Here is an 11,582-nt window from a genome sequence, read left to right on the forward strand (position 1 = left end):
AGTGTTGCTAGGTGGCGCCAGTAACGAACTTTCATCAATGTCCGTTATCGCCATCTAGCATCAACAATAGAAACTAACTTTGCTATAAACTTTGGCGTTCTTCCACCGATGGCGCCACTAGTATTAAGTCCAATATTAGTATTGGTCAATGATTACCAATGAATGATTACAAGTTACCAAAGAACAGTACTTAGCTATGTTTGAGAAGGAAAAAATTTCTAAGCTCACCCTGCTCGCTGTACCCTAACTTAGCTTTTATTTGTATGTTCCATTATACAATAAGTGCTTACTTTTTCATCAAAAGCTAACACACTTTGGTAAATACAATAAGTCATTGTACGAATTAGATTAGTATTATCCATAACGAAACGATTACATACTAAAAAGTACATATATTTTGTATAAAAATGAAATTACACACAAAATAATCTAAATTACGAGATTTCCAAGGTTATTACTAATGATAATGGCAGTGAGTTGGTTCTAACAATGCACGTTGATAATGAATGTATCGAACAATGAAAATTCCTATAACTGTAATTGTTTGATAAACTGTATCAAACCTGATTTCGGAATGAAATTGGAGAAGATAGTTCCTTAAAGGTTTAAAAATGCAAGTACATATACAATGTAAACAAGGCTGGCACCAGCTAGAATCACTAGCACTTCAACACAACTTTAACAAAATGTAATCCATAATTAATGATTACCAGAAGAGAAACCATAACATTTTCATCAGTCTCTACTTTATCCATTTGTATGAAAAGCTACCATTCACATATGATAATTGTATTTTCTTTGTTCATTTTTTAAATTTTACGTTTCAATTGATTTTCGTAGAGGCATTCCGATGCGATGCATCGGTTGCTTTCACGCATAAAGTCAGCCCTGAATGTAAACTACAATAGAACGTTAGAATAATTTGTTTCAGACTTCGTTATCACATGCTTTCAACGATATGTACATACAAGATACATATATTGAACAGACTACGTTCGTATTTCAATTGTATAGTGCACCAGTATGTAAATGCTGTTAAATTCACAGAATCATTTTGATTATAGAAAATATATAATATTATCTTGTGTAATTGTTCCGTAAAGCTTGCAACAATTTATAAGTATATTTTCTTAATTTATACAGTGCGAGTGCACCACACGATTAATAATTTTAATACTTTGGATAAATGTATTGTCCGATATCTATCATCCTTTATACACACATGATGACGTTTAAAATTACTACTGTTAACACTTATAACTATGCTCGTGGAAAATTATATGGCCAATGGATGAAACAAACAGCTATAAACTGCGTTCGTGAACGATACGACAGGAAAATATTTATTCCGTTGTCTCTATTAGGAGCCATATTAGACGAATGTTTGCATCGTCTTAACTGTATCTCATTTGCTTTTAGAGAAAGCCATCGAGACACTTCTATATCGTTATCTTTCTAAAATATTTAGCTGTGGCTGCTATATTAAGAATGAGAGATATTATCCTCGATATATCGGAATACATCGACTTAATATATGCTTATACCCAAACACCGTGTGGATTTTTGCTCGTAGGTACCGCGGTTTCTAATTGTCTCGGAGAACCTATCATTTTACGTGTACTTCCAGGCTTGTGAGCACCTAAGTAAAGAATATACATAAAAATATTAGCGAATCAATCACAGTTTTAATTTATATTTATAACTACAATTCGAGTACCTTCCAGCAACGACTTGACTTGTTCATCTTGACAAGCGACAGCTAGACTTTGTAAATTAGCTTCTTTCATGTCGGCTACCAGTCGTTCGACTTGCAATTTTTTTTCGACGATCGCCGATTCCAAACTTACTACTTCAAGTTTCAATGATTCCGCGCATTGAGAAGCTAATTCGGCCGAACGTTTAGCTTGTTCAACCTCATTCTGAAGATGCTCGACTTCGCTGATGATTTTACGCTCCATTATTTGCCTTTCGTCCGTTTCACGACTTATATTATGCTGCTCTATAGCAAGTTCTTCCATAACTAATCTATAGTACAGAGGAATAAAATCAATGTTATGTCATACATTTAATTAAACATAAGCGAAATAATAATGTTTTACCTAATTTTATTTTTACACTGAAGTAACTCTGTTTCACAATTCGCAAGTTTCGATCTTAGCAAAGTGATTTCCGATTTTAAAGTTTTTTCTTGTTGTCGAACTATTTCACTTTCTTCTTCCACGTGTGCCAGTTCTTTCAGCTATAAAAATAACGAGCGTTATCGCAAATATGGTAACGGAAAACGTACCTCGGCTGGGTTTAAAATACGTGCCTGTTCTTCGATAAGGCGACCCGTAGATTCCATGCGACTTACTTCCTGAGAAATAAAATCCATCTGATGCATTTGCTCCCTATTCTTAGTTTCCCAATATAATATTTCAGCATCAAACTGAAAACCAGTGATTAAGTATATTTCATCCAAGTTTTTATATATTACTAAGACAACCCTTCGTACTTTAGTAAGATCTGCTTGCTGTGCATTAATAGTATCGCGTTGCTTATTGACTAGTCTGATAAGTTCAACGTATCGTTGAGTATACGCAACAGTAACCATATTTTGTGTCTGACCAGATAACTGATTTACAGATTGTGTTTGTCCTTTTGTATCCTGAAATTCCTAAACATATGAAACTGATTAAGAACTCGAGAATAAATATTGCTCTATAGATTCATAGAAAGCATCTTTTCTGTAGAACCTGAATGAGATTCCTCTTTAGCTTGACAGAGTTACTAGAAGATGGTTGATCCTCTTTGTGAGCATGAGGACTACCGCTATTTGTACTAAATTGAAATTGCGATCTTCCAGGACTATTTAAATTAGGTGGCGGTGGATCCCTGTAGGGGGGTAAAGTTCGTATGGGCGGCGAAGCTGGACCTGGAGGATCCCTATACGGAGGAACTTCACGCACTTTTTTTTGCGATAAATGCGCGTTACTTTCACTGCTGCTAGTACAAGTAGGAGACTGAGCTGGTTTTTGTATATTTTTTCTTATGTTCGATTCCTTATTTTTTAAATGAGGTGTAGGTTGAACTATGGCAACATTTTCCATTTGAATCTATAATACGAGTATAAAATACGATCGATTATTCTACGAGATTTATTCTAAAAAGTGCCAACTGCAACCCAAAAGTTATTTACTTCTGTATTATTTTCCATGACATTTCCATGCAATCCTCCAAACGTCAACGATTTTCTAGTGTCGCGATTCCTATCGAGACATCCTTGTAAATCGTCGAGTTCAGAGTTTGGAACTGTCATGGCACTCTTGGTATCGTCCTGTCCATTATTGGGCGTCGCGGTGTGCTCCGACGCGGAACTTATGAGTCCATTCGATCTTGGACCATGGGACGAACGTGTTCCTAACGATCCGGGAGATTTATTACTCTCCGGTGAAGAACGTCTTAATATTAGCTGCACTTCCGAAGAATATTCTCCCCATTTCATTAGAATCTTTTCAAACAAATTGCAATAGTATTATTAATTGTAACAAAATTAGCGATTATTTTCTATAGAACTCGTATCGATACCTTTAGAGGATTTTCATACGGAGCTAGAAGACGCTCGTTGGTTCGCCATCTTTCTACTAAAGTAAATCTACCTGTTTGTCCAGTAGCATGGGCAAGAGCGTATACTACATCCTGGAAGTTAATTTTATGTATTAATGGTAGGTGAAAACACATGAAAACAGGTGAAAACATTCAAAGAAAAGTAATTCGCATTGAGGTATCGTGCAAAACGATTTGAGTCATAGTTTCATAAAATTATATACGATTCAATGTACGTCTAAAATACTTAAATAAACAGTGCCAACCTGACATGTAGTGGTATCTGTAACACCACATACGATACGTTGTATACCCTCCACCCATACTTTCAGCTCCATAACGTCACCAATTTATAATAACAAGATTAAACATTCGCATCGCAAACCGTTGATACTGAAAAGTTACAAATCACTTGTCAGAGTTAAATTTCAAGTGAATCGTACGTAGGTACGATTTTCGTACGAGAGAAATCACCGATTATTACGTGAGTTTGTCCAACGATTGTTTACAGGATTCGTCGACCAGCGGTGTTGAATCAGTTTCCTTTAACCTGTAACGTGTAATTATTAAAATGACAGATTTACGTCCATGATAACACAGAAGACAGACAAACGCTTTTCTTTGACGTGATAGCAGTATTAAAGCGCTGCTTTGTGAAAAAGTCGAGCTCGTATAATCAGTAACCAATCAGCAGCTTCGCGAAACGAACAGATTTCTATTTATTTTATATTTAGACATAGGTATATGGAAGCGTACATTTTATATATCCTGAACCTGGCAATGTATTTAAGTATCGCTAATAATTTTAAATTAACAGGAAATATCTGGAAATTGAAAGCACGCCGAATTTTTAATTCTGACATACTACGTAAGAGGGAGCTGAAAACGTTTGACGCAGAAACGTTTTGATCCTGTCGAATCTATAGAATACAATAATTTTACTTCTCGTTTACCATCTGTTCACATCTGTTTACCATGCGTACCAGCGACACGTGATAATTGTCATGTGCTTATTATAAATACTGTTTTTGTACATACATTTAGAAAAATAAAGAAGTAGGAATAGCAGAATGCCGAAAGAACGTGTAAAGAAACAGACTCGCATTCATAAGGATGTTGCGAAACAGGGTACGAAGCATTTGCAATATTTTTATAGTCGCTAATTTTATCGCAAAACTAAGTGCTGTTTAAATTAGAAGAACCCAAGCGTACTTAATTTTAATTATAAAACTTGCCTCAATAAAATATATCTCATCTAGCATTTACTATTTTTAAGAGAAAACTTTACTCCGTTACTTTGTATATATCAGGTATTTTGTTCAACACGGATATTGGACAGCACATTTTGAAGAATCCACTTATAATTCAAAGTATGGTAGAAAAAGCTGCTGTAAGACCGACGGATGTGGTATTGGAAATAGGTCCTGGTACCGGTAACATGACTGTGAAACTATTGGACAAATCTAAGAAAGTAATAGCATGCGAGGTGGACACGAGAATGGTAGCTGAATTACAGAAACGCGTGCAAGGTACCCTGTACCAGTCGAAACTGCAGATCATGATAGGAGATGTTTTGAAGACAGAGTTACCATTCTTTGACCTCTGTGTAGCTAATATACCCTATCAAATTTCATCTCCTTTGGTATTTAAATTACTCTTGCACAGGCCATTGTTCAGGTAATTTGAATCAATAACAAATTTAAAGTAACTACTTTTAAAAGCATCACATCGTGCAATGTTTGAAGCATTTGTAACATGCAGGAATCACAAGAGGAAACAGGCTTGATTAGTACATTATTTTCTGCAGATGCGCCGTTCTTATGTTTCAAAGAGAGTTCGCCGAACGTTTAGTAGCGAAACCAGGCGATAAATTGTACTGTCGTCTGAGTATAAACACTCAGTTGTTGGCAAGAGTGGATTTACTCATGAAAGTAGGAAAAAATAATTTTAGGCCTCCACCGAAAGTAGAATCGAATGTAGTTAGAATAGAACCGCGTAACCCACCGCCTCCGATTAATTATCAAGAATGGGATGGTCTGACGCGAATTGCGTTTGTTAGAAAAAATAAGACACTTTCCGCGGCGTTTAAGCAGACGACAGTGTTAACAATGCTGGAGAAAAATTATAAACTTCATTGTAGTCTGAATAACATGGTATGTAACATAGGTATGATAAGGCGAATGCTTCTGGATATTCAACAATTTCTTTTTCGTGTGATATTTAGGAAGTGTCAGAAGGATTTGACATTAAAGAGATGGTAAACGATATCTTGCAAGAAGCAAACGCTGTAAATAAACGCGCTAGAACTATGGATATAGATGATTTTATCAGGTATGACAAATATCGTATTTATGGACATTATATCGATGTATCATGACCTGCTGTAACATGCGCTTATTTATATAACAAAATTTTTATTTTAGCCTTTTACACGCATTTAATGCAAAAGGAGTGCATTTTACATAATTAATATGTATTGTTTTCACAAAAAAAAAAGAATAAATAAATTTTTCTAAATAACGTGTAAGTGGTAATTTGAAGTCGGTTAACCCTTTCGCTACGATATCTCAAATATCAATTATTTTTAAAACTGTCTTAAATAAAGTAGAATTCCAAATACCATTCTAGAATTCTTGTGCTGTATATGTTATATTCTGCGATAAATGGCCTACGATGTCGATAGTAGCAAAAGGGTTAAATATACATAATAGTTACGAGAAAAAAATATATGGGAAATCATTATCTATTAAAAACCAGTTACCTTACGATTTACGTATAACATATATAATGTACATGTAACATTTCTCTGTTTACCTACTTTACAAAAAATTATATCCATGTAAACTTTTAATTAAATTATTTGCTTATAAGATACATGTATATTTACAAACATTCTTTGGGAATCAAGATCGTGAAGAAATATACCCAAGACTGTTATACATCGATGAAGATAATAGCGAGATATTATATACTCTGTAATTGTTTTCGTGTATAGAATACACTTTGTCTTCTTTCCACGCATTATCTAATGCTTTAACATTGAATCTGGGTACCATTGTTATCCAATTAATATACATTAAATAAAAGATTACGAACAGGAAAATCTATCAGTTAATGTTGGAATTTTTATAGAGTTTTTACATATCATTTTATAACACAAATGGAAGCCACTTTCATTTAAAAAGCAAAGGAATGAAATAATACGTGTAGTGCAGTATGCATATCTTAACATTCATGGATACACGGCCATGAAAAATTTTTCATTTTTGTTGACGAAGAACTAATACGAAATCACCATGCTTCATTATTGTGTATAGTTTATGCACGTACGACTGCTTAATAAAAATCATTATAAATTTTCAATTAAATGTAATCATCAGTAACATCTTTCTATGTTCAAAGTTAATTAACGATCAAATGCATCGTTACGTTTTTATCGATTTTGATTTGGTGTTACCCTGAGATCTTCTATGACTCCACGACTTTCACAGGAGCTATACGTTTCTCTTTAGCGTTGATCTAGTAGAATCATTCTTCGAATCGGAATGTTTCAATGCTGCGTATGTATAAATTTTTAAACAGGATGTCGTCGAGTTAATCGCGATCGCATCGATGAAGTATACGTTCTACTGTTAGATCGTTTCCTCTTTTTGCTTTTGTGCCTATCTTTATGTTTAGATTTCCTCTTACGCGTATACGATTTATTCGAATAATTGCTACACTGACTGTGCGATCGATAACGATCTTCCTCGGAATCCGAACTACTCAGAATTGCCGTCATTGTTTTCGATATCGACTCGCGTCCTTTTCTCGACACATCTCTATTCGGTGAATTGCTATCGTCGTCGCTTATATTTCGTTGAAATTCCCGTCGTCTGGAACTGACTCTTTTCTCTTTTTGCGATTCGTACGAAGACGAACTGCTGCTTCTAGATATAGATTGTCGGTCGTCTTTGTATCTTTGTTCCTTTCGATACGAATCCTTCACAACTGATGTTCGTTTTGTTTTACCTCTAGTTCTGATCACTCTTTCCCTTCTACCTGTATCGAAATCACTCGAGCTCGTCGTATAGATTCTTTGCGATTTTCGTAACGCGCGAGACTTTATATTATTAACGTTATCGTCGGAGTCGCTACTACTATCGCTGCTGAACGACTCGTCATCTGTGTAACGATTCTCTTTCTTAATTAAGTCTTTACGAACGCGTACAGTACCTTTCGTGGAATACTGCGAAGTCCTTGATTTTTTTTCATCGTTCGTTTTTGATGCAGTTTCATGAGAAACGGAGTCGCTACTGCTACTTATTCTCTTTTTGATCGTGCGTTGATTATTCCTTCTCGTCGTTCTTTTCCTAGGCTCGCTTTCTCCAGAGCTAGATAAATTTCTACTTACTCGGTTACGATTCCTTTCGACCGAACGATTGCGCCTTTTGGTAGTTGTACTTCTTTTCGATTTCTTGGCGCGACTTTGATACTTTCTGCTTCTTCTGCAATTGTAATCGCTGTCCGAATCGGAATTGCTTTCCGTGAACGAAGAGGTCGAGGTTCTTTTCTTGGTGGAATGAGATGTACTTGGTTGGCTGTTGTCTGCGTAAAACGTACACGTGGAAGACCTAGAAAAAAAATAGGAAATCGTCAATTTTTATTAGAAATGTTTCGTTTAAAATTGAACGTTACAAAACGAACAACTACTTACTGTGCGTTATCGGTTGATACTTGAGAAATGTTTATTTCTTCGGGATCCGAGGACACTAGCTCTATGATTTCCGGTGTTCTTTCGTGACGAGGTTTGACGTAACCGATCACTTCGCACTCATTGTCAGACATGGAGGAATCGGAGGAAATAGTTAAAACGTCCGGTACATTATACGAAATATCCAATTGGAACAGTTGTCCCACAGTACTTGGACCTAATTAAAACAATATTTTCAACTATATTCCAACCTTAAACATTAAACAAAATTAAACGAGTCGAAGCTTACCAGGTATACTGATCGTATGGGGTCCCACGCTAGGCGTTACAACGTTCATTCTAAGATCAATGGCCTCGTCGAGAACTCGAACGTCCGAGTCATCGGAACTAGTACTACTACTACTAGATGGAGGTGACACGACATTCGATACGTATTCGTTTGAAAATCCTGCAACAAACGTTAATCTTACGTAAAGGAATATAACGTTATTTATAATATAAAAGTAACCGTAACGAAATTATATACCTTGGTGCACATAAACCACAGACTGATCGTATCCAATTAAATCGAAATTAGTTCGTGCATAAATGCCTAGTTCGTGTACAAAGTGATCTGTGAACGTGCCAAAATACGGACGCACTATATCACGAAATTCGGGACTTCTAATATCATATTGACTAAGAGCATCCAATATAATTCTCAATATGTATGCAATATTCGGAGCGTTGTTAGTACGTAACACTTGTAATTCTCTATTTAACCATGGTATAAGTCGAGTCAACTCTCTGGGCTCCCTTCTGTAAATGAAATGCAATTGTTGTCGAGACTGTCCTTCGTAACGAATAAACAAATAGCGACTAACCGATAGTAATCAGGGCTACATTCCCGAAAACGCCCGAATACGTCGGGTAACGCGGAGGCCCAAATTCCATGTCTGTAGATGGTACGACGATAATCAGCTGGATTCATGCGTCTGTGTATACGTTCTTCCATCGACACTTGAGGAGCTATGCTTGGGAGTTGTTCTCTTCTTGCAACTTGTTCAGGATTGAGCACTATATCGTGCGGACGACGATGATGTCCTATCACAGTTGTCCTAAAACAATGAAAATTTTACAATATCGAACGTTACGTATTTAACGTCAAGTAGTATTATGGAATCGAGGTTTTATAGGACACCTGTAATGAAAACGATGTCCAGTGACGTCTACACCGTGTCCGAGTTCAAAATTAATATCCAAAGTAGCCAATTCTCTAGGCACATGGTACTGATCGTAATCCTCTTCCGATCTTACGTTATGTATGATCGATTTAAAAGTTTGCTTACATAACGGGCATTCTGTTTTTATCTTCGACCACTGAAGTAAGCAAGTGAAACAAAATTGATGAAGGCAGCTATCCGTGAACGACGTGTTCACTAGCTTGCCTAAGCAAATACTACAGTTAGGGGGAGGTGACACGGCACCATCGCTTCGGTCACTACTATCTGGATTCTGCACAGGTGCCTCTGACTTAATAGGTTCCTCTGCACCTGTGGCAGAATCTTTTACTTCTAATGGACCTTCCATTATGACTTGGTGTGCCTACCCTTCCATTAAAAAAAACTGGCCTGAAACATTACGTTATATTTTGTTAAAATAAATTATTTCCTGTATATATCCTATAAAAATGTATTATTTCATTCTTATATAAAAAAGTCATGTTCATGAAGAAAATATAATGACAATGAACTTAGTAAGTTGACATATTAAATGAATATCAAGTAATTCTAATTATATTTTCTGTGTTACTATCGACTATCATGTAATGATCATAATATATTATTCAACTTGAGATGAATCACATGATTTTTTGGGTACAATTTACAAACTCAATTTTATATAAGACATCTTGAGTGTCTACAAGTTTCAAAATATTCATGTGTAGGTGATACTATTAAAAAGCTACAATAGAGATTAGAAAAAAAGTGTCATTGGGCGATGTCAATGAAATCAGTCAACGTAGATAAACGTAAAATATAAAAGGAGCTATTTGCTAGTTTGTCAAAGTGGATGGATCGCAATCGTGAAACGAAATTATCGCGATAAAATAAATTACTTTAGACGTAAATTTCGACGAGTAACGATAAGAGCGAAACGACTATCCGACGTCTTCTTTCTCGGACGGAAAATAGAGAAAAAAAAATACGTCACGCATAGGAGAAAGAAGGCGTCATAAAGCTGTTTGATAATCTGTATGTTTCCATTTTACTCAACTTGTTATTGATTATCGATGTCACTATTTTTTTTTCCATAAATCATGCAATTCGATGGACACTGATGTCTTACCTTCGAGAAACCCAGAAAACAATCAATGTGTCGGCTCCAATGCGAAACGTAATTAACGTCTTCAAGAAGCTACCTTTTTCGTGAAAGAGCACTCTTATAGAAGCCCATGATCACAAAGCGGAAACTGGTGAAGCATAATGCCATGAGTGAGACAGATACCAAACGAAGGTAAGAATTATTGTCAATGATGGCACGAAAAAATGTTCCTAGGGCGCGCATGAAACTATACATAAAATACACCAACGACCAAACTTCTATTCGTTTGGTACAACTAAAATTTTATTCTCACGTTTTGCTAACTTTTACTGTTAATAATATTCGTTATCGTTGTTGGGCTACGTTTACATAGTTCAAATTACGGACTATGTATTCTGATGCAAAGGTACGATGAAAAATGGAAGGAGAACAACCTTTAATTGTCCTTCAGCCATCTTTCTATGGTCAACTAGTGGCGCTATCAAATTGGTAAAAAACTCAAGAAGACCTAGGATAAAATTAACAAAATACAGGGTGTCCCAAAAATGTTGTAACAGCTTGAAAGGGGTGGTTCAGGAGGTGATTTGAAACAACTTTTTCCTTCGCGAAAATGTTGTCCGAGGTTTCGTTAAGGAGATATTAAGCGGAAACCCCGACCAATCAGAGCGCGAGTATGCCGATTGAGCGTAGGCTACGCAATAGGCGGCCACGCTCATACGCTACCGCGGCCGCTCCATCGGCATACTCGCGCTCCGATTGGTCGAGGCTTTTCGTTTAATATCTCCTTAACGAAGCCTCGGACAACATTTTCGCTAAGGTAAAAGTTGTTTCAAATCACCTCCCGAACCTTTCAAGGTGTTACAACATTTTTAGGACACCCTGTATAATACAAATACAAATACAGAATACAAAGTACATAGAATAAATAAACAAACGAATCCTCTTAGCTACTTATATTAGAATAAGCAACACCGAGTTATCCCTTGAAAAATGATTAATA

At 36.0% G+C, this 11,582-nt stretch overlaps 3 protein-coding genes across 5 annotated transcripts; 1 reads left to right on the plus strand and 2 right to left on the minus strand.

The window, feature by feature from the left end:
* Positions 1 to 233: 233 nt before the first annotated feature.
* On the minus strand, positions 234 to 4,382 carry LOC128886729 (ras association domain-containing protein 8). Of its 3 annotated transcripts, none has more exons than XM_054141875.1 (11): positions 4,342 to 4,382; positions 4,070 to 4,135; positions 3,852 to 3,978; positions 3,568 to 3,678; positions 3,179 to 3,490; positions 2,736 to 3,095; positions 2,495 to 2,656; positions 2,312 to 2,428; positions 2,100 to 2,239; positions 1,718 to 2,025; positions 234 to 1,639 (listed from the first exon to the last, which is right to left on the minus strand). In XM_054141875.1, exons 3-11 carry the CDS (start codon positions 3,921 to 3,923, stop codon positions 1,539 to 1,541), a joined length of 1,683 nt encoding a protein of 560 aa, XP_053997850.1. In that variant the 5' UTR covers positions 3,924 to 3,978; positions 4,070 to 4,135; positions 4,342 to 4,382; the 3' UTR covers positions 234 to 1,538. The 3 variants fall into 3 exon arrangements, with proteins under 3 accessions (XP_053997850.1, XP_053997851.1, XP_053997852.1); XM_054141876.1 differs by having other exon boundaries at positions 4,060 to 4,135; positions 4,342 to 4,357; XM_054141877.1 differs by lacking the exon at positions 4,342 to 4,382 and having other exon boundaries at positions 2,495 to 2,647; positions 4,070 to 4,211.
* LOC128886738 (probable dimethyladenosine transferase) lies at positions 4,184 to 6,147 on the plus strand. Its single transcript, XM_054141889.1, has 6 exons — positions 4,184 to 4,325; positions 4,403 to 4,713; positions 4,896 to 5,262; positions 5,393 to 5,738; positions 5,810 to 5,916; positions 6,009 to 6,147. Exons 2-6 carry the CDS (start codon positions 4,656 to 4,658, stop codon positions 6,049 to 6,051), a joined length of 921 nt encoding a protein of 306 aa, XP_053997864.1. The 5' UTR covers positions 4,184 to 4,325; positions 4,403 to 4,655; the 3' UTR covers positions 6,052 to 6,147.
* On the minus strand, positions 5,984 to 10,950 carry LOC128886727 (E3 ubiquitin-protein ligase Topors-like). The gene is made up of 7 exons (XM_054141873.1): positions 10,607 to 10,950; positions 9,459 to 9,888; positions 9,142 to 9,375; positions 8,805 to 9,076; positions 8,568 to 8,726; positions 8,282 to 8,495; positions 5,984 to 8,198 (listed from the first exon to the last, which is right to left on the minus strand). The coding sequence occupies exons 2-7, from the start codon at positions 9,845 to 9,847 to the stop codon at positions 7,160 to 7,162; spliced, it is 2,307 nt and encodes a 768-aa protein (XP_053997848.1). The 5' UTR covers positions 9,848 to 9,888; positions 10,607 to 10,950; the 3' UTR covers positions 5,984 to 7,159.
* Positions 10,951 to 11,582: the final 632 nt, after the last annotated feature.

The sequence above is a fragment of the Hylaeus anthracinus genome, unplaced genomic scaffold, assembly GCF_026225885.1.
Source record: "Hylaeus anthracinus isolate JK02 unplaced genomic scaffold, UHH_iyHylAnth1.0_haploid 11985, whole genome shotgun sequence".
NCBI lineage: Eukaryota > Metazoa > Arthropoda > Insecta > Hymenoptera > Colletidae > Hylaeus > Hylaeus anthracinus.

Coding starts and splice junctions, on each gene's coding strand:
- LOC128886727 (XM_054141873.1), bottom strand. CDS start 9,847: ATGGAAGGTCCATTAGAAGTAAAAGATTCTGCCACAGGTGCAGAGGAA. Junction 9,077..9,141: donor TGTAGCCCTGATTACTATCG/GTTAGTCGCTAT, acceptor TTTCATTTACAG/AAGGGAGCCCAGAGAGTTGA. Junction 8,727..8,804: donor TGTGGTTTATGTGCACCAAG/GTATATAATTTC, acceptor CGTTTGTTGCAG/GATTTTCAAACGAATACGTA.
- LOC128886738 (XM_054141889.1), top strand. CDS start 4,656: ATGCCGAAAGAACGTGTAAAGAAACAGACTCGCATTCATAAGGATGTT. Junction 4,714..4,895: donor TAAGGATGTTGCGAAACAGG/GTACGAAGCATT, acceptor TGTATATATCAG/GTATTTTGTTCAACACGGAT. Junction 5,917..6,008: donor GATATAGATGATTTTATCAG/GTATGACAAATA, acceptor TTTTTATTTTAG/CCTTTTACACGCATTTAATG.
- LOC128886729 (XM_054141875.1), bottom strand. CDS start 3,923: ATGGAGCTGAAAGTATGGGTGGAGGGTATACAACGTATCGTATGTGGT. Junction 3,679..3,851: donor CAGATACCACTACATGTCAG/GTTGGCACTGTT, acceptor ATTAACTTCCAG/GATGTAGTATACGCTCTTGC. Junction 2,429..2,494: donor AGCAAGCAGATCTTACTAAA/GTACGAAGGGTT, acceptor ACTGGTTTTCAG/TTTGATGCTGAAATATTATA.